Source organism: Heloderma suspectum, chromosome 2 (genome assembly GCF_057233095.1).
Source record: "Heloderma suspectum isolate Gila_16-S chromosome 2, 16-S_ref, whole genome shotgun sequence".
Taxonomy (NCBI): Eukaryota; Metazoa; Chordata; class Lepidosauria; order Squamata; family Helodermatidae; genus Heloderma; species Heloderma suspectum.
The window spans coordinates 36980323-36998220 of NC_139459.1; the positions used below are offsets into that span (position 1 = coordinate 36980323).

The window sequence follows — 17898 nt, forward strand, 5'->3', positions numbered from 1 at the left end:
CCTCTGGATTCAAATCCCTGCTCAGCTGTGAAGCAACCTTGCTGACCTTGGGATAGTCTCTATCTCCCAACCCAGCCTACCTCATGGAATCATTGTAAGTATAAAAAAGGGGAAACCCATGTATGCTGCCCTAAAATCCTTCCAAAGGAGTATGGGATACAAATGTAACAACCGCATGGCCTTCATATACACCAGCCTTCCCCAACCAAGTGCCCTCTAGTTGTCCTGGACTGCAACTCCCAGAACTCTCCAGCCAGTAATGCTGGCTGATCAATGCTGGGAGTTGTAGTCCAATACATCTGGAGGGCACCAGGTTGAGGAAGGCTGGTATACACTGAGCTTCCACACAATGAGGCTTAGGTCAGCCACTTACTAGATTCTTAAAGGTTGGGAATCAAAGCTGTTCGTCCTAAGGCTTTCAATAAAATACTACAAATACTGTTCCTGAAAGGAAACAACTTTCCAAAGGGTAGATGTTTTCACTTCATTAACTGGATCACCTGTTGATGTAGCATCTCACCTGGTATTTTGAAATTCCTCCTCCTTTGTTAGTAACATTTATTGTTATTTCCTCCTCCTCTTCCAAAAATTTCTGACAATATTCAGAATCTTTCTCCAGAACAAAACCAGTTTCCTCTATCACATCTTCAACATGGAAAACCTAGAGATGCATAAAATGAACTCTGAATATTATCTTAAAACAAACCTGAGCATGTTTCCAAGTATTAGAAAAAGAAAAGACCAACTTTTTTGCTCAGATAGGTATCTATAAGGTAATTTTCACCTTGATACAAGGGGTCCTTTTCTCTGTTGTGCTGATGACCACATCCAACCCCATCAGTGCTTAATCAGCACTAGCCACCTGTGATGATAAAGAACCCCACCCACCTTTCTCTTTAAATTGCAGGGCTGCAGAAGATCCTTTTACCTGTCATACTAAGGACTAGCCATGTTCCATGCTGCTGCCTACAATGTAACAGCTAAAGACGTTTTCAAGGAGTAGGCTGTTCAGCTACCACCCTCATGTTACCCGGTCTGACAGAAGTAAGGTTGCCTTGCACGAACACGCCTAGTCTAAGAACATCAAGAGCTGTTCTGTTGCCAATTTGTTTCCAGGCCCGCTTTGTTGTACCAACATTGATCTTTACAACTCTAAATAAACTGAACACAGATTATCTTCAGATTTGTTTATCTACCCCTTTTTTGCAATTACTGCACTCCATATGGATGTTCACAGCACATACAACGTAACAATTACGTAGAGGCTTTTAAGGAGTGCCCCCTCATGTTTGAAGATCTGTGTCTCCCATTATCTTGGGAGCCCTGAATGGTGGCAGCTAATGGATGTGGCAATGTGACTTTGTTACTCCCTCTGCCCACACTGAAACCCATCAGGCTGACTCCACAAGTTTTTTCAAAGATCATTCAAACCTTCCTATTCAGGAAGCCTCTAGTTCTCTGCTGGAGTATTAAGTACCATTGCTTTTCACTGTTTTGCATATGGCTATTAGCTTTTTAAAGTAAGTTTGTATTCAATTTTATTTTACTTTATGGCATCATGTTTTTATTTATTTATTTATGAGATTTATAAGCTGCCCATCTGGCTGGCTACCTGGCCACTCTAGGCGGCGTACAGTACTAATAACACATTTACGTAATCAACTGAACAAAACAACACTGCTCTAGAAAACTCTAACCCACCCCAAATGCCTACCTGAACAGCCAACGTTTTTAAAGCCCGGCGGAAGCTCATCATGTTCTATTATGCACCATGCTGAGAGCTTGTTTTTGGTTAGTCAAACAGAGTATAAAATGTCAGAATAAATAAAAAAAATATTACAATTGTCATGTGGAAGTTGCTAGAAACAGCCCATGCTGTTCCACATGGAAGATGACTTAGTAGTGAGTGCCCCATCTTGTGGAAAGCCACCTTCAGGACATCCGGTAGAAACTTTCTATCTAGCAAAGGGCAATATGAACACTGAGCTGCTCTACATTGTCTAGGGCTGCACAAAGCATTTGCCATATGAAAGAAGTTTCAAACGGCCTCCACATCATGTCCCTCTGTGAGGAGCATTTGCACTGAAATTTTTATGGATATGAAACCATACAAAATCAGAAAAGGTTATGTGGCATCTCACATTGGACTCTTTCTCCCCTCTAAACAACACAAGTTCAGAGATTATTTACATTTTGGCTGAAACAAGTTATTATTCTATGAAATCCGTTTAAAGGAATAAAGAACGCGAGTTTATAAGAATCAACAAAGTCATAATTATATTAATGCAGTTACATATTTACCTCTACAGGATAACTCCTTCCTGAAATTCTTAGGATGGGACAGTGAGTGAAATATCTGGAGAATTTCTCACTGTCTACAGTGGCACTCATCAAAATAAGATGCAGATCTGACCGCTTGTGCAAGATCTCCCTCAGGATAATTAGCAAGAAATCTGACTGAACACTTCTTTCATGAACCTTGAAGAAATGGCATGGAGAATGAGTTAACAAGTGAGGCAGAAAAAAAGACTATAAAACATGTTGCTTTGCACAGCTCCATCCTCCCTTGGGTAACCATGGAAGAGTTACTAACCTCATCTACTATAACGTGAGACACGTTAGAAAGAAGGAGATCTTCTTGCAGCTTCCGAAGAAGAACTCCTGTTGTACAGTAAAGCAGTCTAGTGGCCTCGCCTGTTCGAGATTCCATACGGATTTGATAGCCACACAAGGAATTCTTAATTTAAAAGAAAAATTTGATTAGTATGCAAAGTATCTGCACTAAATTTATTACTGACTGGTCTTTGAACTGTATTTAGAGTGGACAGCCTTACTATTTGCATAGCTCAATACAAAAGCCATACAAAGTTTGTATGGGTTCAGTTCAAAATTGCTGTTCAATATATTCTACGAGTTTGAAGACAATGAAACACTAGTTGGTTTCCACAGTCTACTTAACATTACTATAAAACCATCTACGCTAGGTATTTAAAGTACAATTTTTGATCCAGTTTGTCAGATTCCTAGGTAGTCTCTCCAGGCACAGCTTTCTTAATGAATATGCAGCAGTTTCTCTATTCAGAACTAATCTGTTTTGTAAGGAACTTTAGAATATGAACAGCACAAATAGACCCTACAACAAGCATGTATTTATTTATCTATTTATTTAATAGTTATATATACCGCTTACCATATTAAAAAAATATATCTCTAAGTCATGTGCAAATAGTACGCATGTCTTAGAAGAACCAAACTGGTGGCAAACATTATGTTAGAATACCTCTCCAGTCATTCTCTCCATGGAAATCATAACGTGTACCTACCCACCCCCAAAAGGAATAGTTACATACCCTTATTTTATACAGGCTACGGTGATACTGGTTTTGGAAGGTATTCATCTTTAAACAGAAACATATGTATTACCTATGTAATGTTTCAGTGTGTCAGGTCCACCTGCAAAGGGCTCTTTTTACCCTAGTGCTTAAAATGCTAAGCCATACTTGGCAAAATTCTCTGTTCTCATCACCTCTTAAAGGTATACGAGACCCCACTCTGTACTTTGAACTTCTGACTACACATCACTAAATTCAAAATAATTCTCTGTGTGATTCTTCAACTTGCTGGATACTAGGGTTGCTGCATTAACACTTCTATGGTGAAGTATCAACGATCTCCATATGAAATCAAAATTACTACTGAATTGGTAGTCAGTACTATTTTTCAGCTGGACTAAATAGCCCCATTTAAAATCCCTGTGAGTAACAAGAGTAAACTGATTCCAGTATAAGCTGATCATTTGGAAAGGCTTTAGCGCTCTCATTACATTCTCTGAAAAGTAGTCTTGATACACATCAGAACACATGAAACCCGAAACATCTTACTCTTCCGCCAGGTCCACTTTCACAGCCCAGTTCTTCACATACTCGAGTTGCCAAACTCACTGCCGAGATCCTTCGAGGCTGGGTGCAAACAATATTGCATTTACTCAGATTTCGCTCATTATGCAGCAAGTCCTCTAGCAAAAAATGTGGAACTTGGGTGCTTTTGCCACTGCCTGTCTCACCAGCCACAACCACAACTCGGTGCTTTTTAAGAGTTTCTATAAGGGAATGTCGGTATTTAAACACGGGTAACTGTTCTCTCTCCTTTAAAAGCCTCTGGTACCTAGGAGTACTCTGCATTTTCTTAAAGAGCACCCTCACAGGTCCCAAGTCGTCTGTAACTGGGCTCTCAAAAGAGAGGCCACTGAAGTCCTCTTCAGAAACTAAGTTTTCCCAAGAATCCTCTGCATCTTCTGCTATTTTCGGCCTGCTTTCCAACTGCTGCTGGGCCTGTTGCTGTTTCAGTTTATTTAACAGTTTAGCGATGAATTGGTCACGAGGCTTGTTGGTTTCCATCTTGTTTTCTTCTTCCTTTTTCTTTTCAGTATCACTCCATTCTAACCAAACAACTCTGTATGTAGGAGGAAGTAACTGATGGACTGACTTCAGAAGAGAGACAAAAAACAAAGCTTTAAAATTGGGGAAATAGGCTTTGAATCTTGTAATATGATATTTACAGAGCGATCATGTGAATATTTACGCAGAAGTAAATGCCAGTGTGTTCAATGGTGCTTGCTCTTGGGTAGGCAGGCCCAATTAACTACTACTATAAGGGCTATAGAAGCTTTTTTCAATAGCCATGCTATTTTAGTCAAGCCTAGAAGGCTTATGTGCGTCCCCCCCTCCCAAATTTGATTTCTCCCACCCAACAGCAGGCCCTCCATGCTATATCATAAATCTGTACAAGTACAGAAGAATTCTTCCCCTTTTGTTGGTGTTGAACAGCAATCTACAATATCATACCCCAAAACTGGTTTTGAAATTCCCTCCTCCAATACAGAAGTTATTTGCCATGAAGCAGGAAGGCCTCTTGAGCACAGGGAACTAACTGCATAGTTATTTGGATCTTCAACAATTATAGGCAAGGCTCTAACCCTCACTCTGTCTGTTCCTCTGACTAATGTGGAGCTACTCCAAAGATACAAAATACGTAATGAAGGAACAGGAGTGATCAAAGTACAGAGGGATGTCACTAATTTAAGGTTGACAGGTGCCCAAGTATGGCAGACCTGAGCCTGGCCAATCATTTTCAAAGCATTCAGGATCTGAGGTTGGCTTTAAAAAAATCTCACTATGGCTTCTTTTGCCTTATGGAGGAATTAAATATAACCCGGATGGTGTCAGCCACTCTCTTCTGGCAAGGTGAAACTAGCTTGGTAAGGAAGAGGGACTAGACCACACTTGGTGGATTGCACTGTTCTAAGGGTCTTGTCCACTTGGAAATCATCCACGCAACCACAACAAGGAGGCCTGGACACCTCCAACACAGACAGACTTTACTTTAGTAGTAAGATTAGATATGAGTGATTTGTCCACAGCGTAATGAATAAATATGGCATAGCAGACTATCAAATGTTTAGTAGTCATGGGATTGCAAATGAAGAAGACCTTGTATTGTTCAGGGTTTTCTGGATGACACTGTGCAGATGTACTGGTAGCAGAGAAGGAAGAACAGTTCAATGCTATGGATTAGGCTCTAACATGGGCCTTATGCCATGTTCAGCTGCACTTGCCCCAAGTTTTTCTCCAGCTGCACTTTAGTTGTTACTCTTAAGAGATGACTTGCTCACAATGCAACAACAGGCTCTAGCCCATAGGAGCAATAGCCCTGGTTCAAAGATTGACAATGATATCAACAATCCAGCCAGTTGATATCAGCAAGAAACTCTCCAAAGGCAATATGAAAACCAATCAGATCCATAAGAGTCACCATCTGATGGCCCAGTCATTAAGTAGTGAAAGTACATGTATGTACCAACTCCTCTTCAACAAATGTACGCTTTTAAAATGTTTACACTAGGAAGAGTTTCCAGAGTTCAACCATATTTAAAATCTCACCTGTCCTTTTGTTAAATGATAGAGTGCTAATGTAGCTGCCAGATGTTGAGCCTGCATGCTGTCCTCTGTAAGGGTTGTTGGACACACAGCCATTGTATCATCAGCTGATTTGGTAACTCTAACCCTTTAAAACAGTTAAATCAACACATATAACAAAAATATTTTAGCCATTAAATAGTCATTTCTACTTCCTAATAAAATGTGGCTTTCAACTGCAAACTCTCAAATTTTACCCTTCTACACTTTTGGGATCATAACTGACAAGAGGTATTAAGAATATAAATCAGTTTCCTCTATTCCATGCCACCTTATACTCCATGTATTCCCACGTCCCTGTTCTGTGGTTTTTCAATATACCCCTATTTTTTTATTTTTTTTTTAGAACTGAGGGTTTTACTAAGCCTTGATGTGAAATTACACTTACAGTGTATTCCTATGCACATTTATTCAGAAGTAAATTCCACTGTGTCCAACAGGACAACACTGCCTAGTAAGTATATTTAGGAGTGCATCCAAAATAACAGAATAGCTGCATTATGCTCTAGTTAAGATAAGAAGTTATGATAAGATTATCATTTTGTATTTTTTTCCCATTTGCTAAAAGACACAGAGTTCTGTGAGACCCCACAGAGAAAATAGAACTTATAAAGCAGCTATTGTGCTGGTGTTGTTGCAGAAGTTAGGATAAGAGGATGTTAATTTTTCAGTACTGATTCGTTGGTCACATCTTTAGCATTTCAATACTATGTTAGCTGCTGACTTGGAGAAAAAAACTTCAGCTAGGTGGCCTAACAGCATGAGCTGTGCAATTGGGAGCCACAAACATATGTCAGATCACAGTTCACTTCTCTGAAATGAAAACAGACAAGCATGATATGCAGTTTTTAAGGACAAGTTCTTATAGCCAGGACCAAATGCCTTTCTCAATATAACAGAGTTATTCCTGTCTTCTTTCCTAACACCTAGTTCCAACCAGAACTTCAGCTATGGGGCGGAATAGAAATATAATAAATGAAATGAACCATTTTGATGCAAACTGGAGCGGATCATTTTTCAACTGCATTATGCATTTTAAACAAATGCAACCCCACAGCCATTAAGTACAGAAGTAACTGTCCAACTATGGCACTGACATATATTTGCCATGGAATGCAAGACATCAAACTGCTCAGGTTCACCTTTAGCAGAGGGCCATATGTAAGGACCTAGTTCCACTATGGGTTGGTTCACTATAGCCTTGCGCAAGCACTTTTGTCTTTACCTCAATTTCCCCAACTGGAAAAAAACACAACCACCTAATTCAAAGGCTTATTGTATGGATGAATGAGACCAGAATTGCACATTCAATCCATCCACTACAGTACACTAGTATAGTACATACCATCCACTATGTATATCTAAAATAAGTATAGTATGTCAATAAATTAGTGCATCCATTCATAATTCTTATAAAAATGTACAAGGAATTGAAACTATCAAGCAAAAACAGAAAAGTTAACTTCTCTACATACCTACACTTCCAATACCTCCCTGCTGGAACTTTTTCAAAAGAAGGGTTTGGGCATTTGGGATAATGTTTTCTGCACCAATCAATCAAAAACTGTTTTGGAGATTTCCCAGTCCAGCTTCGAGCAGTATAATCAAAATTCCTGACGTCTTGAGGTTCTCTTTTTCTCACTAACAGAAAACAAAGGCATTTTGTCATTTTAGAGCACAAGTACACATAAACCATTCCTAGATGTGGAAAGACGATTGATTACGACAAAGCATTCAGAATGAAGGCAGCCATTGCAGCTTGGGTTGAAGCAACTGCATGCCTTCCTGGCATATATATCATCCTTTGGGGCTATCTCAGCAAAAAGCAAGATTGGCTGGGGATTCAATGAAGGCTCCTGTTCCTATAACCCCTGCAAGTTCAGGCACCTGTTTGACTGCCACGGGGCACATATCTGCCCTGAAAGAGTAGTGCGACTTTCATGAACAGCAAGATTGCTGGGATTGCGGCTCAAATAGCAACTGGGTTCGCACAACATGCTAATCCACACTCAGTGGCTGAGTGAGGGTTGTTGTTGAACCATGGGTCAGCGTGTTGTCTGAACCTAGAACATTTTCTGCAGAGTGGTTTGTTAACCATGCAGTGTCACTTATTTTTCTCAAACGAGCCACCTTGAGAACCCATGGTTTGTTGTTGAATTGTTTCGCGTGGTTAACAAACCACACTGCATGGTTAACAAGCCACCCTGTGGGAAATGTCCTGAGTTCAGACAATATATTAACCCACTGTTCTACAAACATCCTGCACTCAACGACTGAGTGTGGATTAGCATGCTGTTGTGTGAACAGCCCCACTGTCTTTATTCTCCTGGGGATTTGCCTAATCCAGTGCCAGGGAAACCACAATATATATTTTTCAATAGTTTAAGACTGTTTGTAATATTAGATCCTGAATGTTAACATCTGTATTCCAAAATCCTTAGGTTTTATTAATAGCATTTAGACTTGTTCTAATATTGGCTCTAAACTGTTATCTGTATTCACATCTTGCAACCTCTATTACTACATTGCCAAGATTTTTGTGTTGCTACAGTCAGTTAAGAGATCCACACTGGCTCTTGCAGCTGGGCTTGTCAGATCTTCAAGGCTGAGGCAGCTTTCTATATCCTGTTCTACATTCAAGATTTTATGAATACCGCACAAATTTGATGGTACAATGAGAGTGTTTTCTTGCCTGCTGTTGCTGCTGAGCTGTACTGTGTTCACTAAAGTAAGATTCTGGAAGACCCAGGCCTAAAACTGTCTCCAGCAGCATCCAACTCTGCAGAAATACAGACATTCGTTCTTACCTTATCATTTGACTGAATAGGAACTGACCAAGTCCAGATCACACGCTTGCCTGATATTGGTTGAAAGGCACATTACACCTGTCCATTACAACCAGTGAGAAGAGTACCAGTGGAACTACAGGAAAGGCTTAGTTTTTTAAAAAACTAAACAGTTATGGGAGATTAATGATACCTCCCTGCATAATATCCAGAGAGTGGGAACTATGCACCACTCAGTCAGAATCTTACAAACTTCAACAATTCCTCTGTGTTATGCCCCCAACCTGGCCTCAAAACAAACATTTAAGAAAGGAGTTGAATTAACTCACAAAACTGTGACCGTTCTGGAAATTATACTTGTAATCATTTGGATTTGTGTGCAGGGTAAGCTCACATGCAATGACTTAACTGCAGTTATTAGCGAAAAGCGTATAAAGTTTCACAAGGTAGGAGTGTTTTGGGTAGAGTAAAAAATAACGTTTTCCTATCAACACTGTTTGCCCTACCCCACATTACTTCCTTTCCTCCTTATTTTCACTTCTGCTTCTTCTATCATCCATGCTGCAGCCTCTGCCCCATGATCCCAGCTTTAACTAGTAGTGGAGCCAGGAGTATTGAAGCTTGAGTTTGATAACAGCATGCCCTCTACAACATAATTGGGGCTAAACATTTCAGACAAGGCTTTCCATTAAGTACGGGTTTGGAAGATTGGGAATATTTAGGGCCTAACATTCTAGGCAAAGCAAGGTATAGCCTTGTGAGAAAGGAGCTTGCAGTTCTCCTGTTCCCAATGAAGCTAGGGCTTGTCTGATCAGGTGGGACTATAGCCAACCATGGCAGTACAGGTGAAGAACCTATGACGTGCTGGCTGTTGCTTAACCTGAATGTGTGAATTCACACAAAGGGATGATGGAAATGTGAAAGCATACACAACATGTCTTCCCAAGAGAGATGCAATTGGCCTGTGTTATTTATCTTTCAGGAGCATGTGAAGCAAACAAGAGACACGTGAGTTTGATAACAGTATGCCCTCTGCAACATAACTGGAGCTGAAAATTTCAGACAAAGCTTTCCATTAAGTACTGGTTTGGAAGGTTTTCAAATTCACAGGGAAAACTTTAGCGGTGGAATCTGCTTGTGCTTTTGTTTCACTAGTGAATGTTGGCTCAATGTTTCCAGATCAGATAGGAAAGAATGGTAGGAACTTTTGTGGCCCACAGGGTAACGAGAGAGGTACAAGCAATGTATTGTGGTTTTTCAGGAGTCAGTTTCGAGCCATCTCTCAAAAGATGAAGGGGAAAGGCATATGGATCTGAAAGTCTGATAAAGCAGAAAGACCCTGCTTTGCTTCCCCTAGTTCTTAAAAGGAAGTGTGCGTTTAATGTGTGGTGTCTCAGATTAATTAAAAAGGCAAAGCAGCATTCTATTTTGGTGCTGAGAACCACTAAAAAAGTGCTTCAGAATATTCGCACACACTCAGGACATACAGGAATAAACAACATCAGAAATTGCAGATTATATGAACTCGTGTCAGAAAAACTGTTAACTAAAAAACCTACATCATCCCACTTTGAGTGGTCTTCTCATTGTAAATCTTTGTAAGGATTCTAGAGAATTCTCAATAAAAGTTTTCTGCTGTTTTAAACAAACTTTTCCATACCTTTTTGTTCTTCAGGAGGAGCTTGAGATTTTTCAAGCATTTTCAAATTCAAAGTACCTTCCGTTTCAAGAGGTACAGGAGCCATTTTCTTTTCGCTTGGTTGGTTTGTAACTTTTATAGCAGGATTGAATACAGGATGTTCTTCTAGTACTGCCATTTCTACCAAGAGGAACATAAGTTGGGTCATTCAGAGATTTGGGACCGGGGGTGGGGGGGTCCTTAAAGGCACAGTCCTATGCATGTTTAGATGTAAAAAACAGGCCTACAACTCCCAGTATGCCCTAGCCAGCAACAGCTAGCTAGGGCATACTGGGAGTTGTAGGCTTTTTTTTCTCTACGCTTGTTTTATGTGGTCTTAGGAACTTGTGTGTTTTGCCAAAGGCAAAAGACAGATTAGTTACAGCTGGCCTTTGTATTCTCAGCATCGGAGATCAGCCATTGCTTCTCCTACCCAAAATGCATTGCTAGGTATAATCAAATACCTGCAATACCTACCACTGACTAAGCCATTCAGACTGCAAATCTTGATTTTGAGACAGGGTCTATCTAAACTGCAGACTTCATGGCCATAACACCTGGCCGAATTTTTGGACTTTGTTCCTTCCTCCAGGAAGTATTTCTTGCAGGATTTACTTTGTTTCCACTAGAACTCTGAGACCCACCAACTGGAGGATGATACAGAAGTCATACATTTAGAATTAAAGAATTCTGAGCCCAGGAACTTGTTCTGAGTACCAGAACTAAATAGAGTTCATAGTCCTTCCACACAAAAATCCACTCCTGGTTACTGCAAACTTCCTTCATTTCAGCAGTATAATTTGGGGTAGGGGGAATTCATTTTGTTGGTGCTATTATTAAACAACTAGTTGTCAGAAATCTTTGCCAACTGACTGCAAATTGCCCAAAGATCTACCAATAGATCCAGATCTATCTTCTGCCCACTCCTGTTCTGGAGAATTTGAAAGCTTGCACAATTTGTGGAATTTTGGTTGCTCCTAATAAAAGTATTTCCCAACAGTGGATTTTGAGTGTGGATGCATATTTAAAAAAAGCCTGAGAGCATCAAAGAACAGGTCCACCATTTCTGGTAGATCTGGTGACTGAGTAGTAACTACCTATCCTATACCTATACAAATCCTATACAACATTCTCAAAGGACAGGTAGACCTGTTCTTTGAGAAATGTGTATACCAGATCTATTTCTGTTGTTTCTCAATATGTAGACCTGCTGTCTAGACAATGTGTTTCCACCAACAGCTGAAATCTTCAATTCTTTCCATGGCTCCCTTCACCCCTGTAATGGCTCTTGAGCCAAGGACCATTACAAGCATGAAGGCCCTGGTTAATATTGGCCACTTTGCAGGGCTGGCCGTAACCTACACTCTCAGCCACAGCCCTGACTCCTGTAATGGACATAGATATAATAATGGTGAACTTTATCTGCATGCATTCTCAGAGTAATTTTTGAAACGTTTACAAACTCAGAAAAAAAAAAAGTTAGATTAGTAAGGGATTGGACTCGATGGTCTTATAGGCCCCTTCCAACCCTACTATTCTGTTCTATAATCTAAGTTAGAAAGAACATGAACTCCTACCTTTTCTTTGCGGATAGACATAGTGATCTCCAAAGTGAGCTACACTAAAATCCTGGATTTGTGAACTGATTTTTTTGGCTATTTGGCTTTTGCAGGCTTCTCTCTGAAAGCCACTTCTGACTATCATCTCAATTGTATAATGAAAGTGTGAGTACAAAAGCAGTCAAGATAATCATCACTGGCATGTGTGTTAGTAACGTTGGAAATGTCAGGTACAAATGAGACAGAGATCTTGTCATTCATTTTCTGGTCACTTCCCTAAATGCTTTTGAGCAACATAGGATGCAGTTCAGATGTTGGATTCTGACTTGGCAAGTACTCTATATAAAGAAGCTCCATTAGACATTTTCCTCTATACAATGCGGGCAACTGTCTTACCCCAGCAGACTCAACAGGTCCCATACTGAAAATTAATAAGTTAACTATGCTAAGGTGCTTTGTATGTATTAAATACCATAAATGTATTTTTAACCATTTACTATGTCTTCAGCATTACAAAAGAAAAAGTGAAGATGACAACTCAGCAACATCCTAGATAAGATACGCTCTCATGATTCTTATAAACCAGAAGTGCATTTTTATTTTTTCAAATTACTAAAGAAAACTGAATTTTGAGTGCTCCTACCTTGCTGAATACGTCTTATTTTTTCTTGTGCCACCTTCTGTCCTTGCTTGTTTTTGTCCTGCTTAGAAGAACTTGCTTGTTCTTTCGCTTCCACAAGTTTCCCAGTCAAGTGTAAATATCTTTCATTCTGTTCCAGATGAGGTAATGAGTTATTATGCAAGTGTAAATTATATTATATATAGGGTCTAGCAAAATAAATTGTCATCAGCGTTTTTTTTAAAGACATGAATAAACTCATAACTTAAGGCCTTAGTACAAACTCTAACTTGAGGCCTCCCTCCCATGCCAGCACTGCACATATGTCCAGATTTCCTGTGCCACTTGGCAACATCTGAAGGAATAAAGAGATGAAGTTCTCCAGTCTTCTTTGGCCCCAACATCTGAAGGAACCACAGCAACTCCCATGTGACTAAAAGTACTGTCAAACAGGGCACAAACTTTGCAGTAAGATCTCTCATAAATAATGCAAAAAAGTTGATTTTATTCCCCCATAGGTAGAGGAAAAAACTCTGCATGTAAATCTCACTAGTGGGGGGCGTATGGCTTTCAAAATACAGCACTATGCATGTCCAATGTGTTGGTAATTCAGAACCAGAAACACTGAGGCAGCAAAAACTGACAGCCACATACAACTCTTTCACTCTTTCGAAACAAAAAGGCAAGTTTCCCTTGGAAAAGGTGAAAGGTGAGAGCATCTCCTTGGTCCCTTTCAACCTCAAGGGTAACATTCCTGCCCAGCAGCCTCCAATGAATGTTGATATTTTTGCTCCTGCAGTGAGACCAATTTCCCACATTACTCTTGAAATGTAGAATCACGGGGATTGTATCCTATGTTAGTATAATTTAAGTACAATTCAATGGGTCTACTCTAAGTAGGACCAACACTGGATACAACCCAAGTCCTTTGGATCCTCTTCACTAGAACAATCCAAGTGGGTGGAATAGCAAAGAGGTGGCCATGCAGCCTCTGGGAGCTTTCTCCATTTACCATGATTTCCAGCAGATCTATTCATGTGGCAGCAGCGAACAAAGCAAAGAACTGGCTTTCCTCTTGGAGTTCTGTTTTCTGCTTTGTCTCACCTATCTTTGGAAAGTAGCATCTAGGAACTGCACTGGACACTTGCAAGTGTTGTGAGGGATACTCAGCCTCCGCTATTGACTTGGGGCTTTGCATGTGCTGCATTTCCACATGTGCAGAATGTCATATTAGGTGTTGAGCTGAGCTTTATGAGAATCTCAGCATTTTTTCCCCTTATGTTTTGTTTTGTTTAAAGCAGGTTTCTAACTCTTCTGGCTAGAGAGACAGGTTTGAAAGCCTGTGGGCAACACTAGTTGGTAAGTCAGATAGATAAGGTTTTCAGTGTTTGGGGGCAGAGCTGCCGCGTCATCATCCATCCTATAACTAGCAAAACCAGAATTATGCAAGATAAAAAAACCATGCAGAACCATGTAAATTTAGGGAACATAGGAAACTGCCTTATACTGGGTCACACCATTGGTCCACTTGGCTCAGTATTGTCTACATCAGTCTTCCCCAATGTGGTGCCCTCCAGATGTTTTTGACTATAACTCCCACTATCCCTGACCATTGGTCATGCTGGCTGGGCTGGATTGGAGTTGCAGTCCAAAATATCTGGAAGGTACCTTGTTGGGGAAGCCTGGTCTACACTGACTGGCAGTGGCTCTCCAGGCTTTCAGAAAGGATTCTTTCTCAGCCCTACCTGGAGATGCCAGCAACCTGCTGCATGTGCTCTACCTCGGAGCTCATTTTGCATAATTTATTGCCAAATTTGCATAATGTATACAGACCCTTATGCTTTTTAGCATGATCTACACATAGCCCTGTCTATGTGGACTCCAGAATACAGGCAGAGAAGTGCAGATTACACACACACACACACTTTTTATGAGAGTTGCGTGAAGGGGCTCCTTCATGGGTTAAGGAAGCGAGATTTGGAAGAAACCTTATATCTGGCAGGTGTTTATCATCTGTAGTTCTAAATTAGAGTCTGCTGCACTTTAGAAATTCCTCTAAGCAAAGGTTGAGTTCTAATTACTATAAAAACATTAAAGGTGCAATCCTATGCACATTTAGACAAAGTCTTCCAATTCCCAGCATTCCAAGTCAGCTATACTGGCTTGGGAACGCTAGAAGTTGTAGGAAATTTTTCTGTCTAAATGTGCACAGGATTACACTCTATGTTACAAAGAACAAAACACAGTGGCACACATTTTGTAGTACATCAACTAAGGAAAGTTGCTCTGCAGCACCCACAAAATAGGGCCGTGTCCTATGAAAACAATGTTCCGTTTCTTAGGCCTGGATTATATAACAAGCTGCTTGATATATGGGGCAACTGACTCGCTTTTTAATGGATACTACGCAGAGGAAAGCATGCTGAAATCTTATTGAAATCAGCAGAGCAAGTGCTTAATTTTAGATGGTGCTGGTTAAAAGTAAGGAACAATCAACATCTCAAACGGACATAGATCTACATAAAATAGTTCATGAATTTACCGGGTCAAATTTTTCTTCATCTAAATTTTTCTCAGACTCAGTTTTCTCCTCATCGCTCTGTTGCTCCACATACTGCAAGATCCATTCCTTCATGCTGATATCTTCCTGTTTTCCTGTGTTTACCTTTGGATATTGTAAGAATATTAAGTGTTTGTAAATGTTTTAAATGAGTCTTAAAAATGAGAACAGTGGATCAATTATTTTATATATATATATATATTAAACAAATGCAAATTTACCTCAGTAGGGGTACTTCTGCCGGTGTGCTTAACCTGTGTATGTTCTCACGCACACACTTTGAGTTTAGGGAGTACACTTCCCAAGGTTTTCAAACACATTTTGTACACATTTATTATATTTGGGGAAGTCATAGGATGATATCACAGGATTCTCTACTCTGCTTTCTAAAATTAGCCCTTCCTGATGACAGGTTCTCTATAAGGAGGTAAATCAAGCCCTACATGTGTATATGATCAGGTTGTCTTGGAGTAGAGGTATGTTTCCTTTAAAGAGGAGTCAATTAGGGATGTTGCAGGTGTCCAAGAGGAGGGTGGAGTCTGCTGGACTCGCCCCTGCTCAGCCTCCTGGACTCCAGTCCGTGGACTGCCCCACTTGCCCAACTTGGTGCGTGCCGAATCAGACAAGCACAGAGATCCCCAATGGTCTGACTAGCAGCCATTTTGCGTAAAATGTAATCTTGAGTAAATGGCCGCGTTACAGCCGCCATTTGCATAAAAGGCCCTTTATGTAAAAGAATGAGCCACTGTTTTTACACAAAATGGCAGTTCGCTAAGGGATCGGATGGCCATGCGCTGCTCACTGGGCACCCGCAGACTGCCTGGTGGCTTACTGCGCACAGTGAGCAGGGGCAGGCAGGCAGCAGGGGTCCAGCAAGTGGTGCATGAGGTGGACTTGGGTGAGTCCATCCATCCCTAGAGCCAACGTTCCTGCTCCTACTATGTCATTCAGTGAGAGCAGACTATACATCAGAGCTGGACAGTGCAATCCTGTGCATGTTTAAGTCCCACTGTGTGTTTAGAACTGAAAGCCTAAATTTTTGTTACATCGAACTGCTTACATGAACATGGTCTACGAAAATTCTGACTTGTAAAACAAGTGTTTTTTAAAACTAAAAATATTATTAGTTCTAAGAGAACATCTATTTCATTCCTGTAAGAAAATTATTCCCACATTTTCATTAATACAAAAACATAGGCATTATCATCTGGCCTCATGGTCCGCTTTGAATAAACTCTTTTCTTGCTTTGAATAAACTCTTTTCTTAATTGACAAATCAAATACCCCAATAAAAGGTGAGAAACTATAGTTGTACTAAATTTATGCTTTGCCTCATCTCCAACAATCAAGACAAAGCAATTCAGATTTGTAATTAGTTTCCTTGCCATCTGAAAAGTTATTTTTTAAAAACTTCAAAAGCTCCTTTACACAGTTTCTCCATGTCCAATAAAGTACCTTTTTTTCACTGTCATCTTCCTTCTTTTTATTGTTTGACACTTGGGGAGTTTCACACCGTGGCAAAGGAGAATAAAATCTTGCTCTAGTTTTCTGCTGTTCTTCACCAAACTGCTGACTGAACCCTTCAGGCAATGCATCTTTAAAAAGCAAAAACAGAAGTTGAAATTAGAATGTAATGTTTATGTAAACATGTTCTTTACATATATGTACAATCATGGTGGCTCTCTTGTTCATGAACTGGCAGCTATTGGCTCTGACACAGGAAGAAATTTTAAACCGTCCTATTCGTTCTATCATCAGTTCTACTTCTATCATAATTTCACTATTTTGCTTCCATAGCAAGTATGCACACTTCCAATATGCCTTTACTATTCCCATTTTCCTTTGCTTTGTGCTTCGTCTCACACTAAGAACATTCCTATAGCTACCCCATATTATTTATTTATTTTCATACCGCCCAATAACTGAAGCTCTCTGGGCAGTTCACAAAATGTAAATTACAAAAATACAACAGAAAATACAATATAAAATATAATAGATTAAAACTACAGAATAAATATACAACCAGAGTAAAACCTAGCAGCGGTACAGATATTTAAAACTCAATAGCAGATTTAAGACAGCAGTACTAAAAAACTGGAATGCTAAAAATGCTTGGGAAAATAAAAAGCTCTTCACCTGGCACCAGAAAGAGTACAACAGATACGCCAGGTGAACCTCTCTAGGGAGTTTGTTCCACAACCAGGGTGTCACAGCAGAAAATGCCTTTTTCCTGGTAGCCACCTGCCTTACCTCTTTTGGCAGGGGCTCCTGGAGAAGGGCCTGTGAAGATGATCTTAGGGTCCAGGCAGGAACATATAGGAGGAGGCAATCTTTCAGATAACCTGGCCCCAAGCCGTTTAGGGCTGTGGATGTTAATACCAGCACTTTGAATCCAGCTGAGAGGAGAGGAAGAACTATATATTTACTCAACTATTAATGTTTGGGATGCCTGAATCCTGGAACAGTCTGCTGCTTTCCCTTTTAAGATGCAAAACATCTACAAGACTGTTTTTTTCTTAACTAAGGGGAGTTTAATACTGCATAATACACCTAATATACCTCTGTGCAGTGACTGGGTTACTTCCAGTGGTACTTCTAGTGAGCTAGTGGTAAAATACTAGCATGAATGCAGACTTCTATAACTTTTAAATTAAGATAAGTGAAGCCTGGAAAAAGGAAAGTTCAGTTAAAGACAATGAGGAACGTTGAACATTGTGCGAG

At 40.1% G+C, this 17898-nt stretch overlaps 1 protein-coding gene across 4 annotated transcripts in view; it reads right to left on the reverse strand.

Moving 5' to 3' along the window:
- DHX29 (DExH-box helicase 29) overlaps nucleotides 1-17898 on the reverse strand; it is a 56882-nt gene that overhangs the window by 33059 nt on the left and 5925 nt on the right. For 3 of the 4 annotated variants that reach the window (XM_084833235.1, XM_084833236.1, XM_084833237.1), the window contains 10 exons: nucleotides 16633-16772; nucleotides 15160-15282; nucleotides 12642-12768; nucleotides 10422-10580; nucleotides 7451-7616; nucleotides 5940-6063; nucleotides 3882-4484; nucleotides 2594-2737; nucleotides 2302-2478; nucleotides 521-661 (listed from right to left, as the gene is read on the reverse strand). In XM_084833235.1, coding sequence (XP_084689361.1) covers nucleotides 521-661; nucleotides 2302-2478; nucleotides 2594-2737; nucleotides 3882-4484; nucleotides 5940-6063; nucleotides 7451-7616; nucleotides 10422-10580; nucleotides 12642-12768; nucleotides 15160-15282; nucleotides 16633-16772 — 1904 coding nt within the window. The remainder of the gene's footprint in view (nucleotides 1-520; nucleotides 662-2301; nucleotides 2479-2593; nucleotides 2738-3881; nucleotides 4485-5939; nucleotides 6064-7450; nucleotides 7617-10421; nucleotides 10581-12641; nucleotides 12769-15159; nucleotides 15283-16632; nucleotides 16773-17898) is intronic. The other variant, XM_084833238.1, reaches the window with a different exon arrangement.